The 24,237-nt window shown below is 44.0% G+C and overlaps 1 protein-coding gene across 1 annotated transcript; it reads right to left on the bottom strand.

Annotated features, from left to right (window-relative positions):
• Nucleotides 1-745: 745 nt before the first annotated feature.
• AKAP5 (A-kinase anchoring protein 5) lies at nt 746-3,596 on the bottom strand. The gene is made up of 2 exons (XM_063439024.1): nt 1,956-3,596; nt 746-1,074 (listed from the first exon to the last, which is right to left on the bottom strand). Exon 1 carries the CDS (start codon nt 3,558-3,560, stop codon nt 1,965-1,967), a length of 1,596 nt encoding a protein of 531 aa, XP_063295094.1. The 5' UTR covers nt 3,561-3,596; the 3' UTR covers nt 746-1,074; nt 1,956-1,964.
• Between the last annotated feature and the right edge of the window lie 20,641 nt (nt 3,597-24,237).

Here is a 24,237-nt window from a genome sequence, read left to right as displayed (position 1 = left end):
GTTGCTCAGACTGCGCTGAAGACATCTAAAGGCCCATTTCATACTTTCACCTTGAAGATACCACAGCCTATACCATTCCACAGGAGACAGGCAACCCGGGAGTGTCCCTCCCCATACCACCAGATGGAGGGGAGGACATTGGTGCAGCTTGGCGAATCAACTCCACTTTTTATCCCATTATCAACTTCGGAGTATAAGGACAGTTCGGGCTGCAGAGTTGAGCAGACTTGTCGGCATTGTGTTTTTGCCTGTATCTTTACCTAGGGGCTGGCTTGTGGCTTACCCAGACTTCATGATATTCCCTTGACAGTACGCCTCAAGCCCAGGTCTCTCAATGGGGGAATTGGCTAAATAACCCAGCCTGCTTAGGGTGCTTGCCTCCTTCTTCAACGCATTTTTGCTGTTTAATGAATGTGTGACTTTAACGATAGTAATACAAATTAACATTTTTCTGCCACAAGCAAGTATAGTCCTAATACTCTGATATGTCTTGCAAACCCTTTCACATTGCAAGTTTTCCATATGTATATATTTTCTGTCTTACACACCGTTATCGCCAATAAGATGCCTTGCTTGACAGTTGTTCACACCATGTAGGAATAAAGACCCTCTTACACCACAAATTCTCCATGCATATGTATGGGATTCCTCACTTGCTATTTGTCTAATCTATTGTGGTGGGGGATTTACCTTTAGAAATTAATTTGTTGTAGCAGTTAATATATATGCTTTGTTTTCTGCAAATACTTCATATAAAACGATTGACCCCCCCAAAATTATAAAACCCTCTGTAATGGCACAAGTGAGATAAAACATATATGAAACATGAGCTTTGACTAGTTAAAGGTCGAACCACTGAGTTTTTATCCATTTTTAGAGTTTATAAATTCTACTTGCTTTACGAGCACGGTGTCTATCCTGCATGTCTGTAAAAGATTGCTGGGGATCAGAGATTCAATGGATTTACTGAATGGCCAATACTAGTCGTTCTGCCCCATTAAGCACAACACAAGAAGCAGCAATATTTCGGACACCACACATGGTGCTGGCATGGCTTCGCTCCATCGATTACACCTGCAAAAATTACAGAAAAAAAGGTCAGACATGTAAAAAGAAAGACTACAAAATTAAAACAAATATTCCAAGTATCTAACAAACCCACTTTTAATGATTGTGTTTTGTTTATGGATATTTTGTATATTGGGCTATTTTGCCTGCTTTCTATTCATTAAACATAGAATTTAGTGGGATTGAGAGAAAGGAAAACAAATTAAAGATTTGCAATAGCGTTATTAACAGAAAATAATTAAAAAGAGGATAAGCCACAGTTTGTACCTGAAGAACGTGCACACACAAACAAAGAATAGTGCACACAAGTAGTAATTGAATGGCCCAGCTGTCTTTGCAATAGAGGCAAGGATTTATCCTAAGTTGTTGTAAACAATAAGAGCAAAAAAATATTAATTTAAATTATCTATTTATTAATAATTTTTAAAAATGCTTCCTGTGTTCTCTATTGAATTAAATGTTATTGGGTCAAGATAAATAAATAGAGGGCCCGTGTCTACAGATGAAAGTCATGGAAACATGTAAAAGTATAGTATAAGCCAGTTAATACAGTTGCTAGTTAACAATAATTAAGCCTATTCCTAAACTACCTCATCACACCTCAGTAGAAGTGTGTAATAACACACAGTATAAAAGAGGGATAGTAAATTTCTACATATTGAAGCAAAAGGAGGGTGAGGGGAAACCGCGAAAGAGAAACCCCAAACTCCTCATAACTCAAATAGAAGCTCAACATACCTAAAACCATAGATGAGACTAGTCCGTAAATACTGGGTCACAATCAAATTCAACACAATAGATTTTACTCTATAGAATTTAAAAATCTAAAATGAAGATAAACAAGGACATTAGAAATTATCTCAAAAAGTGAATTTCGAATTCCATACCTTTGATCCTCAGAACAAGGGTCTTGGTAAGAGCTTGCTCGGTGCGTGGTTGAGAAAAGCTCCTTCATCCACTAGCTGCTGAATGGATGACTGAATAACCTTATTCACGAGAGAAGTGGCCGTTGTCATTAGCATAATCTCATACTGATCTGAGATTACAATACTGTGATTTGAGAGGTCATTGGTCAAAGAGACATTATTTAACCCATCTTTGCTGTAAATCAGATTGCTGAGATGAGCAACCTCTGTATTTTCCATGTTCTTGCATTCTGTGATTGGTTGAATATGATTATCCTCATGAGATACATCTGCTTTTGGTACAGAAGTGACCGTATCTTGACTTTGTTTTTCACCTACATAACATTTTATCATACAACCATGTAGCATTTGTTCCTCTGTAGAGTTAATGTTCACTTTAGAATCTTCTTTGAGATCATCTAAAGGATGATCCATTTCTCTTTCTTCCGAATTACCACCATAATCCCCATTAGATGCATTTTTCTCCTTGGCTGCTTTATCTACAGGTGTTAGATCTGAGTTTACTGTAAGTTCATCCATGCTCTTCTTCTGTTTAGGTAAAGGCTGCAATTCTACTGTCGAATTACATGGACATTGAACAACATCGCTGACGATTTCCCCATTTTCCGCATCTAGAGACCTTTGTAACTTATATTTGATTGCCAAAGCTTTATCACTTCTTTCACAGTCAGATCCTGGCTCTTCTGTCTGCATGTTTGAGGGTTTTGCAACACAAGATGTTTCTTCAGCTGAACTGATGCTATCTGAAGGCTTCTTTCCTCTGTAAAATGTCATGCATGGAATCTTTAGTTTGGAGAACCCTTTATTGTTTGAAGCACATTGACTGCAATTTTTCCTTGTGTTGGCTTCAGGGTGCGGACAGTTCTGGTGGGACTGTGTTTTTAAGGAAGAATGCATTTTTTTTCTCCTTGTTACCATCTTTTTAAAACTTGCCCATGTTTTGCACTTTGACTCATCGTGCTGTGGACATTCCCCCTCTCCATCATTTTCAGATGTGCAGCTTTTAGACATAGGTTTATCGTCATTTGAATCTGAACTATTTCTATGAGTCTTGCTTCTTTTTTTAAAGCAGTTTTTATTGGGTGTACATGCATAACGTCCTTTCTGTTGACTCATCTTTTTAGACCGTTTTGTGTTTTTAAGGTCAGACTTTTCTGGATTAAGTTCATGTGAGCTCTTCCTCTCTATGGCAAAGGTTCCATCATCCAATTTTCGGAAGGAGTACCTGGATTCTCTATTAGCGTTTCGCTGATAGGAGTCTGTAATCGACGATGTGCAAGTAAATTCATTGGAAACCTCCTCAAACCCTAAAACTTCACACTTCTTGGTAATTGCACCCACTGCCAGTGGTAACTTCTCGTTTTCTTTGAACTCTATGGAGAGATTTCGCAGACTGCTTCTGCTCTTCTTTCTTTTGTGTTTACCTTTTCTGTTGAACATCATGGCTGAATATCCGCGAAGGGATTTTATAACCTCATTATTATGACTCTTGTCTCTTACACATTGAGCTTCATGTAATTCTTTGTCTTCTACAGTGTCCGAAGAATCTCTTTTGCATTCTGACATTTGAATAAATTTGTGAGGATGCCAACGTAGGCACTTTTATTTTTTATATATATATATTTTTTTTTACAGACTGTGGTCAAAACCCTATATTTCTTTTTTCAGCAACATATGAATAAAACCGAACCTGCAAAAACATAAAACATTTAAATAATGAAATACATTTTAGTAATATTTATCTGCAAAGTAAATGTTCTATTGAGTAGCTTTATACATTTGATTGAGATAAGGAATTCTGATTAAACCTATTAGAATCTTCTCAAGGCAACATATAAAATAAACACGTACATTTTTTCTATGGGCTGTGAACTTTGAAAATGTCAAGGCATTTCTTCCAAATGTCTGTGTTTTGTGATGACTAAGTTATACTTTGTTTTCCCATTAGCCGTTAGCTCACCTGTGAATTGCTGTAAGCTTTAATGGTTACTTGTACATCTTGTTTACTACTTAGAAGCCAACACATCTGTTCCCAAATTTATTCAGGGCTTCTTTGCATAAATGCTTGAGGAAAGACATGTTTTCTTGACACATCTGTATGTAGAACCCACAAAGTCTTATTTGCAGTGGGATGCCCATTTTTTACTTGAAGGCTAGTTATAAGTATACTGTTTAATATGTATCTGTAGCTACACCCCTTATATTTCTCTGATTAGCATAGGTTCAGATGGTTCCTCCCTGGGATATATAGTAATATACAGTTAAAAGGACCACTATAGGCACCCTGACCACTTCAGCTCAATTAAGTGGTCTGGGTGCCAGGTCCATCTAGGATTAACCCTGCAGCTGTAAACATAGCAGTTTCAGAGAAACTGCTATGTTTACATTAGGGTTAATCCAGCCTCTAGTGGCTGTCTCATTGACAGCCGCTAGAGGCGCTTCCGCACATCTCACTGTGATTTTCACAGTGAGAAGACGCTGCTGTCGATAGGAAAGCATTGAGAAATACTTTCCTATGGACTGATTGCATGCGTGCGCGGCTCTTGCCGCACATGCGCATTCGTCGGATGACGTCGGAAGAGGGAGGAGAGTCCCCAGCGCCCGGCGCTGGAGAAAGGTAAGTGTTTAACCCCTTAAGCCCTATTGAGCCCGGTGGGAGGGGGACCCTGAGGGTGGGGGGGACCCAAAGACCATATAGTGCCAGGAAAACGAGTTTGTTTTCCTGGCACTATAGTGGTCCTTTAAATTAAACAATATTGAACATAACACCATAATAAATGTAGCATAAAGCATTTGATTATATCAGATATAGTACAACTGTTGCAAACCGTAAAACAGTACACAAAAAAACCCAAAACCCACAAGTATCTGATAATCTGTAGGCACTTTGACAAGTTCATATTAATGATGTTGTCATAGTGGCTGAAGTCCTGCCCCCCCCTAACCTACCACCAAAGCCATCTAGTTAATCTATTAGAGAGCTTATAAGCGCCTCCAAGCCGTCTGGTTATAAGATTTGAGAGGACGGACCTAATTGTACAGAGACACCAGGACATTAGTTAGGAATACAAATATGTATTGGCAAATTTTTCTAGCCAGCTGCTATAGCGTAAATTTTGAATTCACTACAATTTAATGTTTAGTAAATAAATCCCAAAACGGAAAGCACATGACTCCACATACAAAAACCATTTATTCATGTTACATCATGTAACCTTTAAACAACAATTCTCACTATCTCAATAATTACATCAACGAGTGCTCAGAGTGTGTGTGTTAACTTCCCACTCATTTTTACATATCCATGCTTCTGTTTTCACCCATCATCTTATTCAGCAAAGCTCTAGACAATGTACACAATCAGACCTCCCACGGGCACGTAAAGGTTAGTATTTGCAACTCGTCTTTGTTTTTCAGTGTGAATACAGCAGATGCAGTCAACTAAAACCATCAACCATGAGCAGGTTATTACTGGCTTCATTTCATTAATAAATAAATATCAGTTTCCTATTCTACTCCTTAGTCTTGGATATTTAATACACTATCTGTAAGCTCAGTTGTTGAGATCACATCATTGTTGAGATCTCTAAGACTTTTATTCCACAACATATGTATTAGAAATAGCTTATCAAAAACTACAACTTTTATGCACGTGGGACCTCCACAATATATACAGTGAGGGGAAAAAGTATTTGATCCCCTGCTGATTTTGAACGTTTGCCCACTGACAAAGAAATAATCAGTCTTTAATTTTAATGGTAGGTGTAATTTAACAGTGAGAGACAGAATAACAAAAACAAAATACAGAAAAACGCATGTCAAAAAAGTTAGAAATTGATTTACGTGTCAATGAGTGAAATAAGTATTTGGCCCCTTCAACTTAGTACTTGGTGGCAAAGCCCTTGTTGGCAATCACAGACGTCAGACGTTTCTTTAGTTGGCCACCAGGTTTGCACATATCTCAGGAGGGATTTTGTCCCACTCCTCTTTGCAGATCCTCTCCAAGTCATTAAGGTTTCGAGGCTGACATTTGGCAACTCGAACCTTCAGCTCCCTACACATATTTTTTATGGGATTAAGGTCTGAAGACTGGCTAGGCCACTCCAGGACCTTAATGTGCTTCTTCTTGAGACACTCCTTTGTTGCCTTGGCTGTGTGTTTTGGGTCATCCCATTGTACAGTGCTACGGAATTTGCTGGCCCTATATAAATACTAAAATAATAGTAATAATTGTCATGCTGGAATACCCATCCACAACCCATTTTCAATGCTCTGGCTGAGGGAAGGAGGTTCTCACCCAAGATTTGACGGTACATGGCCCCGTCCATCGTCCCTTTGATGCGGTGCAGTTGTCCTGTCCCCTTAGCAGAAAAACACCCCCGAAGCATAATGTTTCCACCTCCATATTTGACAGTGGGGATGGTGTTCTTGGGGTCATAGGCAGCATTCCTCCTCCTCCCCCAAACATGGCGAGTTAAGTTGATGCCAAAGTGCTCGATTTTGGTCTCATCTGACCACAACACTTTCACCCAGTTCTCCTCTAAATCATTGAGATGTTTATTGGCAAACTTCAGACGGGCCTGTATAAGTGCTTTCTTGAGCAGGGGGACCTTGCAGGCACTGCAGGATTTCAGTCCTTCACAGCGTAGTGTCTTACCAATTGTTTTCTTGGTGACTATGGTCCCAGCTGCCTTGAGATCATTAACAAGATCCTCCTGTGTAGTTCTGGGCTGATTCCTCACCGTTTTCATGATCACTGAAACTCCACGAAGTGAGATCTTGCATGGAACACCAGACCGAGGGAGACTGACAGTTATTTTGTGTTTCTTCTATTTGTGAATAATCGCACCAACTGTTGTCCCCTTCTCACCAAGCTGCTTGGCGATGGTCTTGTAGCCCAATTCCAGCCTTGTGTAGGTCGACAAATCTTGTCCCTGACCTCCTTGGACAGCTCTTTGGACTTGGCCATGGTGGAGAGTTTGGAATCTGATTGATTGATTGATTGCTTCTGTGGACAGGTATCTTTTATACAGGTAACGAGCTGAGATTAGAGTGCTCCTAATCTCAGCTCGTTACCTGTATAACAGATGCCTGGGAGCCAGAAATCTTGCCGATTCAAAATGGATCAAATACTTATTTCACTCATCGACATGCAAATCAATTTATAACTTTTTTGACATGCGTTTTTCTGAATTTAATTTTTTTTGGTTATTCTGTCTCTCACTATTAAAATACACCTACCATTAAAATTATAGACTGATCATTTCTTTGTCAGTGGACAAACGTTCAAAATCAGCAGGGGATCAGTAAATGGCACTTTAATTAGAATTAACTAGAATTTGTAAGATTGAGTACTTTATAAATGTCTCAAGATCCTTGAGATGACATTATTTTGTCCTAATTCTTCACAGTACATATCATTTATATAACATTATCTTTGAGGTAGGGTTAAGGTATTAGAGTTTGTGCATCTTCAGTGCAGTGCTTGAGGATGTCAGCAAGCCCAATGAAACTCCGCACTGATAAAAGACACATTCATATACACCCACACAGAATCGTACACAACTCACAAATGGACACATATACACACACACATTCATTAACATACACGCATACACACTCAGAAACATTTTAATACATATACACACTAAATTAGACCTAGCCTTTTCACTTCTGTAGTACACTGCCAACAGAGATGTCAATGCACTGTAACAAATTGTAATCAGTAGAAAATGCTTTGAGGCTTTAGCCTGCAACCATTGTATGCTAGTAGGAGTGTGCTATTGCCAGTGGAGATTGTGGCAATTGGAAGGTTACTATAACCCTTTTGAGATTGGGACCTAGAAGGTCCCCCCTCTCAATGTGTTATAAACCCTGTAATAAAAGGTTTTACTTAACTGAAATTCAGCAGAGGGCAAAAGCTCCCAGATGTGCTTTTCTGCGCCCCTTGTCGGGTCGTGTGTAGTCAAGTCACCCTCAGATTGCAAGGTCGGCAAGGTCAGGGTGGGAGGCAGTGGGAGAAGACAAATAAGCAACGGAGGGAGGCGGCATGGAGTGCCCACACGGTGGGAGGGAAGATCTATCTTTTCAGAGACCCTGAAAGGGTAACATTTTTACTTCTTTAAAAGATCTAAATTATGCACAGAAATGAAACAGTTCTGGGCTGCCTAAGTCACGTGCTGTGGGTGCAATAAGCCCCCAGCACACAATTAAAGGGACACTATAGTCACCAGAACAACCACAGCTTATTGAATTTGTTCTGGTGAGTAGAATCATTACCTTCAGGCTTTTTGCTGTAAACACGGTCATTTCAGAGAAAATGCAGTGTTTACATTACAGCCTAGTGATAACTTCAATGGCCACTCCTCAGATGGCTGTTAGAGATCCTTCCTGGGTCATGGCTGCCTAAAATGCATCGAAACATTCAGTGTCTCCTCCCTCTGCATGCAGACACTGAACTTTCCTTATAGAGATTCATTGATTCAATTCATCTCTATGAGGAGATGCTGATTGGCCAGGGCTGTGTTTGAATTGTGCTGGCTCTGCCCCTAATCTGCCTCTTTGTCAGTCTCAGCCAATCCTATGGGGAAGCATTGTGATTGGATCAGGCTACCACTGATGATGCCAGCAGACAGCTTGCTTTTCTGAGGCAAACAGCATGCAGATCTATAGCTTCAGGCTTGAATACAGTAAGATTTTGCTATATTTATGGAGGCATGAGGGGCCCAAGACGGGCTAGATGGTGGTTTTAACACTATAGGGTCAGGAATACATGTTTGTGTTCCTGACCCTATAGTAATCCTTTAAGAATATCTCAGTATGTGCCACGTTTCAAGCTGAAACACTGTACATATTGACTCCTATCACCATGACCACTTCAAATCACTGACGTTTTCATGGTAGGTGCAGTAATCCTATAGCTGTTTACACACTAGTGGCTTGTTCGGCATAGTGAGTTGCAGTGAACCGAATGTTAAATTGCGCAATTCAAGCTATAATAGCCGAGCTGTGACTATAACCAAGTTGGAGAATTTTTCAAAATTGTTATTGTGGCCTGAAATTTATTGTAGTTTGGTTTTTCTTTTGATTACAAATTCTCACTTTAGTGAATAGTCTGATACTCTTGCATATCAACGTAAGCTTGTCGGTTATGCTTTACAAAGCACCCTTTCCTAACTCAGCCACTAAAAAAAAATGCATGTACACATGGGTGCTTTGATCATGCTTACAAAATTGTCTTGGGACAATCAGTGACCTCATAGGAAAAGGGTAAAAAGTATATTTCCAACTACCACCCCCAGTTTTCCATCAGGATGTTGCAAGATGGAATGTCTCTAACAGCGTTTTTCATTCAGATATTTTATAGAATTTAGAAAGAAAAGCAAAGTAATGTATCATTTTCTAACCTCTTAAAGTAGAAAAAGTTAAAACAACAACAAAAAAGGTTGGACTATTCCTTTGAGCGTTAGAATTACAAGTCAATCTTGTGTATTTACCATTCAAGCAAACGTCTCTTTAATTTGCTTTTGATCGTAAGACATGCACACAAAAGCAGCTCAGTATGGGATGCATAAACGTCTAACCATTTGTCGTTGTATGGTTACTGTGACCAAGATGATAAAATGTATGCTGCGATTTACGTCAGCGAAAGCCTCATTCCATTAATGCCAGCTGCAATTAACAATTTTTGACAATACTGAAACATTATAAATATGTATTATAAAAAAAAAAGAAAAATAACACTCCGATAAATAATATTTATGTATATGTATATTTTAAAATTTGGCATTATTTCAACAGGCAGATGACGATTTCAAATCCATTATTACACAATGGGTGACGCCACACTGAATTACAGACATTAATGGACACTGTGTCTAACGTTGTGAGGCAAAGTGCCTTAAACTGAGTGGAGGATGGTCAATAGGGGCAGGGGAGCAGTGCCCCCAAGCCCCAAGATTTTCTTGCAAAATCTTTTTAGTTGGACTACTGATAAGTATGCATTAAAAATAAAAAAATAAAAACATGTGTCTGTCATGATTATATCTGTAGTTTCCATTTTCACTTTGTAAAGAAAATTTGCATAAAGAAAATATCAGGAGATAAAGTCGGCATAATGCACGTAACAGCGTCATATAATAGTGATAACAAAGCCGTGTGACAACAGCAAGAAATCCTGACCTATAACAATACCTCTTTTTTAAAAGTAATGAGTTACAACGGTTAAACTAGGCCTAATACCAGATTGGCCTTGATATGGGTCCATTCTCGCTTTTAGATACAGCTGGTTTTGAACAGGGCATGGCATCTCATGGGGCTAGAATCACCATCTTTAAACTTCATCAGATACCACTGCCCAAATCTCAGGCAAGCACAAGATCATAAACACTGATCAGCCACACCATTAAAACCACCTGCCTAATATGATGAAGGTCCCACTCATACTGCAAAAAAAGCTGTTATGCGTCACAGCACAGACTCCACAAGACCTCTTAACGTGTCTTGGGGTATTTCAGAATCAGATCCTTTAAGTCCTGCAAGTTATGAGGAGGGGTCTCCATGGATCAGATTTGCTGTTCCAGCTTATCCCAGAGATGTTCAATTATATTGAGATCTGGGGAATTTGGAGGCCAAGGCAACACCTTGAACTATTGGTCATGTTCCTCAAACCATTCCTGAACACGTTTCGCAGTGTGACTGGGTGCATGTTCTTGCTGAAAGAGGCCATCAGGGAACACCATTGCCATGAAGGGGTGTACGTGGTCTCCAACAATCTCTAGGTAGGTGATACTTGTATATATAACAGCCACATAAATGCCAGGACCCAAGGTTTCTCAGCAAAACATTGCCCAAGCATACCACTGCCTCTGTCAGCCTGCCTCCTTCCCATAGTGCATTCTGCTGCCATATCTGCCTCGGGTACACAACGCGCACACACACGGCCATCCACCTGATCTAAAAGAAAACATGATTCATTAGACGAGGCTATCTTCTGCCATTGCTCCATTGTCCTGTTCTGGCGCTTACGCCTCCCTTGAAGGTGCTTTTGGCAGTGGACAGGGGTCATCATGCAGCAAACTGCGATGCACTGTGTGTTCCGACACCTTTCTATAATGGCCATCATTACGTTTTTCAGCAATTTGAGCTTCAGTAGCTCTACTGTGTGATTGGACCAGAGGGACTAACCTCCGCTCTCCATGTCCATTTTATTGGTTGCCCATGACCCTGATGCCAGTTCACTGGTTGTCCTTTCTTGCAGCACTTTTGGTAGGTACTAACTATTGCATACTTTGAACACCCCACAAGACTTGCTGTTTTGGAGACGCTCTGACCCAGTTATCTAGCCATCACTATTTGGACCTTTGTCAAAGTCACTCAGATCTTTTTGCTTGCCCATTTTTCCCGTGTCCAACACATGAAATTCAAGAACTGATTGTTCACTTTCTGCCTAATATATCACACCCCTTGACATGTGCCATTGTAACAATATAATCAATGTTATTTATTGCACCTATCAGACGTTTTAATGTTGTGGCTGATCAATGTATGTCCTGGCCTGCATGACATTAGTAGGAGTAACACTTCCAGGTCCTCTCCCCTTATACGAGATGAGTGCCTAGGAAGACAAAGACAGTGAGATTCTGTCTGGTGTCACAGCTCCTCTCCCAGCATATCTCTAAGGAAAGTGCCACAAATAGCAGCTGCTGCCCCAGAGATTAATTTCGAACGTGTCGGCAGGGTAGGTCATATGTAACTCACTGCTATATTTTTAAAATAAAGGAACAAACTTTAACAAAAACATTTTATATAAAAGAAAGATAATCCTGAAGCATGTATCATGGTTAAAGAGTATAGAAAACGGTATAGTAGTTAGTTATGTGGTTTTAGAGACATTCCTAATTCCACTCAAAATGTGTTTTTGTTGTTATCAACGGCAATATGTTTCCAAAATACGTATTTATTGTATATATGAAACCCCAAGTTTGGGTTATTATATTTGAAAGAGAGCACTTGTGAGATTTATGATGGCATTTATGATGGCATATAGCTGCTTTATTCTATTTAAACTGACACACAGCCACATTTGATTACCAAGGGACCTAAACAGGCTTTCCAATCAGTATTCCTGCATAGAGCCCTGGACCCAGTCTTGTACCTAGACGCATCACTCGCATTTAATTAGCAATCTCATTGTCTTCCTCGATACTGTCCCTCCCTCTACCCCCCATTCTGTCTGTTAAACTGGGTCCTTGAAACCCTGACCTGTTTTTAAAGGGACACTCCAAAACCCTGAAGCACATTCGTTTTCTGAAGTGCTTTATGTGTGAAGAGCATGCCCTCTTTTTACATTTTATTGTTTAAAAGTGCAGATTTCAATAAAAATTAACACTTTTATAAATGAACCTTGCTACACCCCCTGGCTGTCAATCAGACAGCCAGTTCTGTTACTTCCTGGTTTGGAAAGCTCAGTGGAGCTAAACTCAAGAGGCAGCAATTGCCCAGAGCACCTGCCTTGCATTGAGCTGCATTGGGAAGTCTGTGATTGGACAGCCACAGAACGTCTGGGTGGGGTTAGAAGGGGAGGACTTGCAAATGCTGCAGACAAGGTCTGCAGCTTTTGCAAGCTATGTTGTTATATCCCAATTAAAATGCACAATTAAATACATTTATGTTTTCTTTGGGGCATATCTGCAAATGGTGACTTTATCATTTATTTTTGCATTTGGTCAATGGAGTGTCCCTTTAACCCCTTAAGGACCAAACTTCTGGAATAAAAGGGAATCATGACGTGTCACACATGTCACGTGTCCTTAAGGGGTTAAGCTATATACACTTTATATAAATATTCACTTATTTTAACAGTTTGATTAGGAATTTCCCATCACAAAGGGTTCAATTGAATATATATGAATTACCTTAATCATTAAGGTGCAAAATGAGAAACCCTGCCTCAGATATTGCTTAAATTGTGATAATTAAATACTGAAAAAACATCCTTACATTTTAAGTAGCTCAGAATGCAAGGGGTTAAAGAGTTTTATATTAATAAATCAAAAATATTTTGAAAATGAACACCCACAAATGGACTGCTTATTGTATACACACATACACAACACACATATTAAAGATGCTAAAATAGCTGTTCTCTCCTTTACCTGGGTCATTTCTCCCTTGGCTACCCATTGAAAACAAGCTGGCAAAATATAAATGTTAATTATTTAATTTAACTGAAAAAAAACCAAACATAAACGATCCATTAGAAGAAATGATGCTATGCTGTTTTTTCAATAGTACATAATACACACAGTTATTTTCAGTGATAGGATATTGACTTGCAAATCGAACGTGCATGTTGTGTTTAACCCTTTCACTGCAGGTTATCCTATACCAGCACAGTGTTTGAATCAATACCGTCTGCAACATCCCTTTGAGATTTTGCCAATAATGATTCTTCTAAAACAGCCATTGCTAATTCCAACCCCGTGCAGCATTGGCTCTGTACACCTTGCATTTGCTATTTAACTCTTGTTGGTTGTACAGAGCACAGCTATGCAGACCCAGGTTTAATTGTACAGCTCTTGCTCCAGCTAAACCTTGTGTTATAACCTTGAGAAGCCTATATAATACACAGCACAGTGAGACAAATGCATGCAGTTATCTAGCAGATGTCCCCTCCATTTAATTATACTGAATGAAACCCATGCATAACAAGCAATCCACACAATCCACACATAGAATGAATAGAATACAGACTGTACCTTGCTGTGTTACTAAGTTGCATTCCTTAGTTCTGATCCAGGATTGATGCTCTGCACTGGAATAGCATCCTTGCTTGCTGGTACCAGACAGGTCATGCTGCAATTGGAGGCAGATGGCAACACCTACTCACAAGCTTGCTATTGGTCATCTCCTTGGTAACCAGGTGATGGACAGTTTAGATTTCACAATGACAGAATTAAAGTTGGGAATAATGAGCCCCCACAAGTGCAGTGTGGGTTGGAAATGTGGAAAAGTGTGAAATTGTCAGAGAGCACAGCTAGAAGGCAGCTCTTGTAGGTAAATGAAATCAATTGCCTTGAACACAGAGATTCAGTGGGATTGGATACATCAATAGGTTTCCTTTGTGTGTTTATTAGTGCATATGCTTGAGTGAGTACATTACATATCTATCCATCCTATCCACCCATCCATCCATCAATCCATCAATCACACAGTATTGAAGATAATGATTCCATATCAGAAATAGAAGACAATTTGTTATAACAAGACCCACCTTAGTATAAACATAGGTCTGCCTGGAAGCATAGCTGTGGGACAAAATTGCCAAATTGTCCTCCCTCCTGTCTAGGGCTTTATGGACGCGTATGTGAATTTTGGTTAACTTGGTTAGTCATGGTTTTGATTTAAACAAAAGTCATATCTATCTGGGTATTATAACGGCAAATTTCTGCCATTTCCCTCGCGCTCCGCAGACTGATGCCGGGAGCCGGAATATGATGTCATATTTGGGCTCCCGGCATTACTGTGGGTCGCGCAAAGGAGCTGAACAGAGAGAGCTCAGTGTAAAGTGCTCCCTTGCCGCCCGGGAAACAACCGCCCACTTGCCCCGGGGGATCCCAAAGGTGGCCAGCTGGACAACTCTTGGGCTCCCATAAAACACGGCAAACAAGGTATTTGCCTGGGCATTTTTGGGCAGCGTTTTTTGCCGCCCCCTGGAAATTGCCGCAAATGCCATGTTTGCCTCGTCTGCAGTGAGGCAGACACATCCAGGGCCGGTGCAAGGATTTTTGCCGCCCTAGGCAAAAGTAAAGTTTGCCGCCCCCCCATCCCCCCGCCCGATATGACATCACAATGCCCCATGTTAACTAACGCAAGTGCTGCAGTGCCACCGTGTTTACATTAAAAGGCCTGCAGGGACAGGCTATAGACACCAGAACCACTACATTAAGCTGCAGTGGTTCTGGGGACTAAAGTGTCCCTTTAATGTGAGGTAAATTAGAGATTAGTGCCACGAATAATATACTAGATTGCCTACTTACAATCAGATGAGGATGGTGATGGGCTCTACCTGCAGTCTGGCTCCACTGGTCTGGTGTAGAACAGGCTCTCTGGAGGCTGTTTGTGTTCTGGGAGAACAGGAAGAAGGCTCCATTTTTTTTAAGGCCCTTTGCACAGCTCAAGGTCTGGGCCCCAGGGTCCACCTTAATGTTCCACCAATTAGTTTGTTCACAGGAGTAGGGGATGTCCTGATATGTGTGTAAGGAATGCATTGTGTGAATCTGTGTTTGTATGTGTAAGGGCTGCAATGAGTGTTTCTGTGTATGTACGGGATGCAGTGTGTGCATCTGTAAGGGGTGCATTGAGTGTGTGTAAGGAATGCATTGTGTGTTTCTGTGTGTGTAAGGGATGCATTGTGTGTAAGGGTTGAATTGCTTGTGTGTGTGTGTCTGTGTGTAATGCATTGTGTGTTTTTCTGTGTGCAAGGGGTGCATTGTGTGTGTGTGATGGATGTCAATCTCTCCCCCCTCCCTTGTCACTCTCTTCTCCCCCTCTCCCTCCCTCGTCACTCTCTTCTCAACCCCCCTTGTCCCTCTCTTCTCCCCCCCATGTCCCTCTCTTCTCCCCCCTCTTGTCCCTCTCTTCTCCCCCCTCCTCCCTTGTCACTCTCTTCTCCCCTGCGTGTCCCTCTCTTCTCCCCCTCCCTTGTCACTCTCGTCTCCCCCGTTGTCACTCTCTTCTCCCCTCCCCACTCTCATTCCCCCTCCTAATCCCGTCAATTCCCCTCCCTGTCAATTTATCCCCCCCCTTTCAATTTATTCCCCCCACCCTGCCTGTCCATTTATTCCCCCACCCTGCCTGTCCATTCCCCCCCCTCCCTGTCCATTTATTCCCTCCCCCTCCCTGTCCATTTATTTACCCCCTCCCTGTCCATTTATTTACCCCCTCCCTGTCCATTTATTTCCCCCCCTCCCTGTCCATTTATTTCCCCCCCTGTCCATTTATCCCCCCCTGTCCATTTATTCCCCCTTCCCTGTCTGTCCATTTATTCCCCCCTCCCGGTCTGTCCATTTATTCCCCCCACCCTGCCTGTCCATTTATTTCCCCCTCCCTGTCCTCCCCCCCCCTGTCCATTTATTTCCCCCCCCTCCCTGTCCATTTATTTCCCCCCCTCCCTGTCCATTTATCCCCCCCCTCCCTGTCCATTTATCCCCCTCTCCCTGTCCATTTATTTCTCCCCCCTCCCTGTCCATTTATTTCTCCCCCCTCCCTGTCCATTTATTTCTCCCCCCCTCCTCCCTCTTCATTGATTTCTCCTCCTCCCCTCCCTCTCCGTGTATTTATCTCCCCCCCCCCCCTCTATTTATTCCCCCCACCCTCCCCTACCTCTATAGTAGCGTGGCCGAGCTCTGTATCATGGTCCGCGGGTACAGGGAGCTTTTGTTTCCTGTACCCGGCGGACTAACAGGAAGTGAACACCAGTGTTCACTTCCTGTTAGTCCGTCCGAGTACAGGAGACAGATGCTCCCTGTACCGGCGGACTATACTGCGCTCGGTCACGCTACAGAGAGGGAGTGACAGGAGGGAGCGCTGAGCGCTTCCCTCCTGTCAGCCCCCTCCCTCTCTTCATGCTGTGCCCGGGCGGTGCGCCCTCATGGACGCACCAGCCCGGGCAAAGCTGCAGCCGCCTGAGGCTCTCTACAGAGCGCTCGGGCGGCTGCAGCATTAGGGGGGCCGGCGCTCCTGGCGGCGCCCCTTCCCAAGGGGCGCCCTAGGCGGCTGCCTAGTCCGCCTTACAGGTAGCGCCGGCCCTGGACACATCCCTGGCTGTAGTGTGTGGGCAATGGGGCATAGTGTGTGTGTGTGTATAGAGGATGCAGCAAGTGTGTGCATATTGATTGTAGTGTATGTTTAGAGAACATGAAGCGTATCTACAGTGTGTGTGTGTGTGTGTGTGTGTATATATATATATATATTGAACAGAATACCAAATGATAGATATAGTGAACAGAATACCAAATGAGAGATATAGTGAACAGAAGACCCTTTTCCCTTCTATTGTGTATTTCTTCCCCCTTTCCCTTCTATTGTGTATTTTTCATAAAAGCCGCATAGCGTTGCGTGTGAGTGTGTTAGTGAATTGAGGTGTTTTTGTGCTTCTTACATCATCTGAAAGCAATGTTTACAGAGCACACTTTATGTCCTCCCGTTGTACAGGTAAAGAATACTCTTTTCTTGCCATCCTTGACTACCTTACTGTCGATGTTTATGTAAATATGTAAGAAAAAAAAGTGCAGATGTATAATGAAGTAGTTCTCCTCTTATGCTTCTCAGTAAAAACCAACTAGGCTGCACATCTTTTTCTTAAAATCATTGTCCATGCTAATGCCTGTAACCTTTGTTCTTGCTGTTCTAGGCTGCGTTGTATATGTGCAGTTTCAATAACTGACTTTAATACTTCCTGTTCTGGTGGTCCGGTGGAATTCTATCACTCTAGCTTGCAGCCCATCCAGCTACACGCAAAGTTCACTCCTCTCGTGGTAACCGCGGAAATGCTCCAAATTGTCCGGCTCGCGAGAGGAACATTCACCCTCCCCCCCTCCTCCTCTCCCTTACTTTGCGCTCCTGCAAAAAGTGACTGTGGGTTGGTGAGGTAGATCTTTGATCTCTCCCACCGGTCCGTGAAGGCACTGTCAGGAAAAGAGTTACCCTAACATGCAAACCAAAAGGTAACATTAAAGGTACATGTACCGCTCCTTAGAGTGATTGGGTTAGTGCCTGAGACAGATATATGAAATGTCTGCAAGCAGACAGAGAATAAACGAGAGACAGGCCGAGGTCAGGATTACAGAAATACATAGAATCAATAGCCGGGCCAAGAACAGGATAACAGAGAGCAAGAATAGTCAAACAAGCCGAGGTCAGAATATACTGTATAAACACACTCTCAGGAAACAAAATATATATATAGAAAATAGCAAAAACTTGCACTCAAGGATTTTGTTCAAAGTTATTTACTGTTGAGGAAATTCGACGTTTCAGCTCCTCTAGGGAGCTTTCATCAGGACATACCCTATACTGGGTGGTGATTAGTCACAGAGGACCGTGATGTCACAAGTCTGTACACATCATCAAAAAGCAATACATGGGCTGACACTATAAAAGGAAACTAATGTGAGAGGTCCACATCATATATGATGTCATAATAAGGCACCAGGAAGCTAGGGATTAATGTTTGTGCATCAGAACTCAGAAAATATATAATTTCTGTGATCGCACAGCGCCATAAGGGGTAAATATCATGACATTACCCCTCCCCCCCTCCAGGACAGGACAGGACCAGGACGTGAAGGAAACCTGGCATGGAACCTACGAAGCAGGACTAGAGCATGGATGTCAGAATGTGGAACCCAAGAACGTTCTTCTGGGCCATAACCCTTCCAGTGCACTAAGTACTGGAAGGATACCCTAGGATACCAGGAATCCACAAGTTCCTGGATTTCGTATTCCTCCTCTCCATCAACCAGAACAGGAAGCGGAGGGGTCATTGAAGTATACCGGTTGCACAGTAATGGCTTCAATAAAGCGGTATGAAACACATTAGGAATACGGAGAGTACGAGTTAAATCTAAAGCATAAGATACAGGGTTTACTTTACACAGGATCTTAAATGGACAGATAAAGCGAGGTGCCATCTTTTTGGAGGGGACACAGAAACGGATATTTTGTGTAGAGAGCCAAACCATATCACCCACTTGATAGGAAGGAGCTGCCCTACGGTGACGATCAGCATAACACTTCTAAAACACAGCGCTTCTCTGCAGGATGGCATGAACCTGCCCCCAAATCTTTTGCAAACAGGCAAATGTGAGTCCAGTTATGGCATTCCTTTATCAACAAAGGATAGAACTGCGGGATGAAAGCCATAATTAGCAAAGAAAGAACTGTGACCAGAAGCTTCATGATCCGAGTTTTTGCGAGCAAACTCAGCCCAGGGAAGCAGGACCACCCAGTTGTCTTGTAGATTAGAAACAAAACAACACAAATATTGCTCCAGAGATTGATTGGCCCGCTCAGCCGCTCCATTTGTTTGTGGGTGATAGGCTGATGAAAAGGATAATGTGATTTTCACTTCAGCATAGAATCCCCTCTAAAATCTAGATACAAATTGTGAACCCTTGTCAGATACTATAACCTGAGGAATGCCATGCAAACAGAATATTTCACAGGCAAATATCTTGGTCAGGTCAGAGGATGATGGCAATTTGGGTAAGGGTACGAAATTCGCCATCTTACTGAAACAATCTACTATCATGAGTATCACAGTGTTTCCCTTGGATGGAGGTAAGTCCACCATTAAGTCAGTGGAAAGATGAGCCCATGGTTTCGTGGGGATTGGTAAGGGCTGCAATAAATCACAAGGTACTTGATGAGAGGCCTTTGCTTGGGCACATACAGTACATGCCAGGACATACTATTTAACTTCTCTCCAGAAATCACAAGAAATCAAATTCACTTCTTATTTATACTTGCATGTCCTGCAATTTTGGTGCCTTGTTAATGGTAAGGACATTAATTCTCTCTTCCATGGGGACAAACAGTTTTCCCCTGGGTGTGTCTTTTTGAATATTCTCCATCAATGAACTAGACAGAACAGTTCTGGTCGCTGGGGGCGTGGCCTGACTGTGAAGGAAGCTGGACGCGTCTGAATAGAGCTCCGCTCCACTCACGCTATATTTTGCTTACATAAGCGCCAACAACGAGAAAATTGTTAACTATAATACAAGCAATGGATAAAAGAAACCCGAAGAAACAACCTGAAAAGGGTCAGGACGGAGGAAGCACGGTGATGGGCCTTTTCGCGGTACAAAAAGCCGGCCACCATGAGTCCCAAGATGGCGCCGGTGAGGGCCTAACCTCCCGGCCATCCTCTCCGCTCTCATCTTCACCCGGAGCAAAATCCTCCGGAGAGGCTACCCAGATTCTGGCTAAACTTGCCGAGGTGCGGACGTATCTGGCCGGCGAAATTGAAAAATCAACTTCGGTCTTACAGGCCGAGATCCACGCTTTGGGTGCATGGACGCTCCGCCTGGAGGCCAGGCTAGAAACCACCACTGCAGCCCACAACGAAATGGTCTCCCAGGTGAACAGCTCATCCTGCCGCATGGCCGAAGCAGAATTGCAGATGGAAGATATGGCCAATAGATCGCGGCGTAATAACATCCGCTTGAGAGGCCTCCCAGAATCAGATAACGAGGGCCCAGTCCAAGACCTCGTGCTGGAGGTGTTAAAGCCTCTCTTGCCTAACATACCAGCTGAGCAATGGACGATAGAGAGGGCGCACAGAGCCCTACGCAACAGGAGAGCAGACGCAGCGTTCCTGAGGGATGTGGTCATCCGTTTTCTCCACTTCCAAACTAAGGAAGCACTGCTGAAGAGAGGCAGGGAAGGCCCCATAAAACACAGGGGGGCTGAGATTCACCTTTACCAGGACTTGGCACCCAGTACGCTACAACGACGCCGGGAATGGAAGCCCATCATCGAGGCATTACACTGGGCTGGAATCCGCTACGCCTGGGGGTTCCCCTTCAAGCTTCTGGCCTTTAAAGATGGCCGCACGACGGTGCTCGCACCCGGCGGAGACCCACAGCAGCTGTTCAGGAGTCTGGGTTTACCACCCCCGCTTAACCTGCCTACGGTACCTGTGACATCGGAGGGGCTGACTGCCCTCCCCACGGAATGGCAGGAGGTCGGAGAAGGGAGACGGCATTAACACTGGTGCGGTATCGTATGATAAGGGACTGGGGCCGATGGTACTTAGTCTGGGGCGGGTGCTGGGTGTCTGGAGAGATGGGGGGGTTACGGGACTCTTGGGGGAGACTGACCTCCGCACATACAGGCGGCTTTTGAACCAATTGGGGTGGGGGACGGGGATGGAGCCTGAGCGGCCATTTGTGTGTGTGGGGGGGAACGAGGAGCGATTGGCCCTTTGGCACCTTCTGTGTAGGCCCCTGGGCCACCTACCGGACGATGTTACAGAGCCCGCCCGGGACACTTGTTGTTTGTGGGGCTGCAGGACTGGGGGGGGGCTCCCCCTCTGGGTACACCCATACCCTATATAGCTGCTACATGACACCTAGCGCCGGGGGGGGGGTGGTGGATCTCTGGCTACTCATAAAGGAACCAAGGCTCCAGGGTATGCAATTTGCTATGCGTTACACTGACAATTGAACAGCTATGTTTTATATAAAACTGACAAGTTCTTAAATTGATTCATTGGATCTCCTGAGCGGCGTGCGCAAGGTGCGCTCCCGCGGGGAGAAATAACTCCAATGATGTTGGCATACAGCAACCTAGCGTGACACGGTCACGGCTCATGGACCTGCACCTTACACGTGCGCTGGACGCAGTGGAGAGGCCGGTCCATGTACCCAACCTAGGTCTGGCGATTGGTAAGAGCAGGCGTCGGTTACTCCTATATGAGTCGGTTACTCCTACGACATCCTTTTCTTCTACCTAATCTTTTTTCCTACCTTCTTCTTTTCTTTTCCTGGGGGACTGCGGGGAGAGGCTGGGGGTGGGGGGGGGGCGGGCGATGGACGACTGCACGATACGTGACGAATGCACAGAGAGCAAAGGTGGGCGAGATGCCCGGCAGGTCCCCACGCACATGCTTATGGCGGTAAATCGCACTTCATTGAATGTGAAGGGCCTTAATGCCCCTAGAAAGCGGCGCCTAATGTTCCGCGAGCTAAAAAGAACGAAAACAGACATTGCATTTTTACAGGAAACCCACCTCCCCAAGCCCGTACAATTCAAACTGAGGGACCACACATACGGCTCCACACATGAAGCTAGGGCACACAGGAAGCGCAACGGGGTAGCGATATTGATTAGAAACAGCTGCCCACTTCAGGTATCCAACACCGTAACCGACCCTGAAGGCCGATACATTATACTCTCTGGCACACTGTTCTCGCACACGGTTCATCTAGTTAACATTTACGCCCCTAATAAACCAGAAAGGAGTTTCTGGGATCAGCTGCAGGATATATTGCGGTCCCTTCCGCGAGGCATGATAGTCATGGGAGGGGATTTTAACGCGGTGCCGTGTCCTGCCGTCGACAGGAGTGCACACAGGGGGATCCCGAGATCACAGGGCAGGGGGGGACAGGACAAACTCCTACATGAGTTCATAACTAACACGGGCCTGATTGATGTTTGGAGGGCACACCATCCTGGGGAAGCTGATTACACCTTCCATTCGGCACCACACGACACATACTCTAGGATTGATTTCTTCTTAGTGAACGACTGTAGCTTGGCACGGGTCCATAGTTTGTCGGTGGGCTCAATCACGTGGTCCGACCACGCTGAAGTGACCTTGACGTTAGGGAATCTATGTACTGCGACCCCGTGGACATGGAGACTGAACACATCCTTACTTAGGGACATCGAAATCACGACGCAACTCCACAAGGAACTGCAGGAGTATTTCTCCCTTAATAGCTGCCCGGAAGTGAAAGCAAGCACCACTTGGGCGGCCCACAAGGCCGTCATAAGGGGGGCTTTTATTCGCCTAGCGACCAAAAATAAAAAATTAAAATTCCAAAGATTAGAACGTCTCCTGGACGAGTTGCGGACTATAGAACAGGCACACAAATCGAACCCTGACAGGGACTCTTTCCAACGCTTAACCGCGGTGCGGCTTAATATCCGTACCCTACTACTAGATGACACAGCCAGGGCCATGACTTATACTAGACGCTCATTTTATGAAAAGGCAAATAAGATGGACATTTTCTTAACCAGGACCCTCAACCCCAGACAACGGCGGACACACATCACTTCGATTAGACACCCAGACGGCTCCATAAAATCCACCCCGACAGACGTAGCTTCGGTGTTCACAGTCTCCACAATGGCACGAGACAGGGGTGCCCACTCTCCCCACTCTTATTTGTCCTGTCACTTGAACCGTTGCTACAAACCCTGAGACTACACCCTGGAGTTCAAGGGGTGACTGTGGGGGGTAGGGAGTTCCTGGTCTCTGCATATGCAGACGACGTGCTCCTGACACTGACGAACCCAATGGACTCAATGACCGCCTTACAAGGGATCCTTCAGAACTACGGAGGTCTCTCGGGGTACGTGGTTAACATGGCCAAATCTAGCGCCCTCCCACTGTGACTGGCGGCGGCGGACACGGCATCGATTAGGGACAGACACGCTATACACATGGAACACTCTTCTCTTAAATACTTGGGAATACACTTGACGGCTGACCCACACAAGCTATATCAGCACAATTATACCCCCCTAATTAAAACACTAATAAAGGACATGGACGAATGGCTTGACAAACCCATCTCATGGATAGGAAGGATACACTCCGCAAAAATTAATGTGCTACCGCGCATTCTCTTCCTGTTCCAGGCTCTGCCCATCCGCATATATAAATCTCAACTACTCCCTCTACAGAGAGCTATAGGGGCTTTCGTCTGGCAAAATAAGAGACATAGGATCTCCAGACAGGTACTATATAGTCCCAAATCCAGGGGCGGGTTGGGGCTTCCCTGCCTATACTACTACTATTTAGCAGCCCAACTAACGCAAGTAGCCATGTGGCATTCACCCCCGGGAGACAGAAAATGGGTCGACATGGAGTCGCTTATGGTGGGGGCCGACTTGCCTCAATTCGCAATGTGGGTGCCAAAAGAACATAGATCCATTCTCAGAGTTACCTGCCCAACAATTCTTACCTCCTTAAGTATCTGGGACTCTACACACACAAAGCACAAGTTAGCCTCATCTCCATCCCCCCTTATGCCCTTCCTACGCAACAGAGCCTTTCCCCCGGGAATGGCCCCCAGGGATTTTAGAAATTTAGAACAGGCGGGGATTCAGAGGATATGTCATTTATTTCAGGGTAATGAAATCATTCAGTTCGATGACCTCGCGCAAGGGAGACACTTGACACCAGCTGATTTATTTCGCTTCATCCAATTGAAAGATTTCGCGCAACAGCCCCATATACAAAGGGCGGCGCTCCAGCGAAGCTGTACCCAAGGGGATGATTACGTCACTATACGCCCACTTTGCTCGGAAAATGGGGAATGGGGACGACTAGGGTATGCTGACCACTGGGAACGGGACTTGGGAGAGGTACTAGAGGGCGTAGAATGGCAGGAGATCTGGGAGACGAGTAACACCACCTCAGGCTGCGTCACCTTACAGGAGCAAT

Source organism: Pelobates fuscus, chromosome 13 (assembly GCF_036172605.1).
Source record: "Pelobates fuscus isolate aPelFus1 chromosome 13, aPelFus1.pri, whole genome shotgun sequence".
NCBI lineage: Eukaryota > Metazoa > Chordata > Amphibia > Anura > Pelobatidae > Pelobates > Pelobates fuscus.
The sequence above is the reverse complement of the archived record's forward strand: the minus strand, read 5'-3'. Positions and strand labels throughout refer to the sequence as shown.

Bases quoted from the DNA above. Each gene is read 5' to 3' on its own strand.
- AKAP5 (XM_063439024.1), bottom strand. From the start codon at position 3,560: ATGTCAGAATGCAAAAGAGATTCTTCGGACACTGTAGAAGACAAAGAA.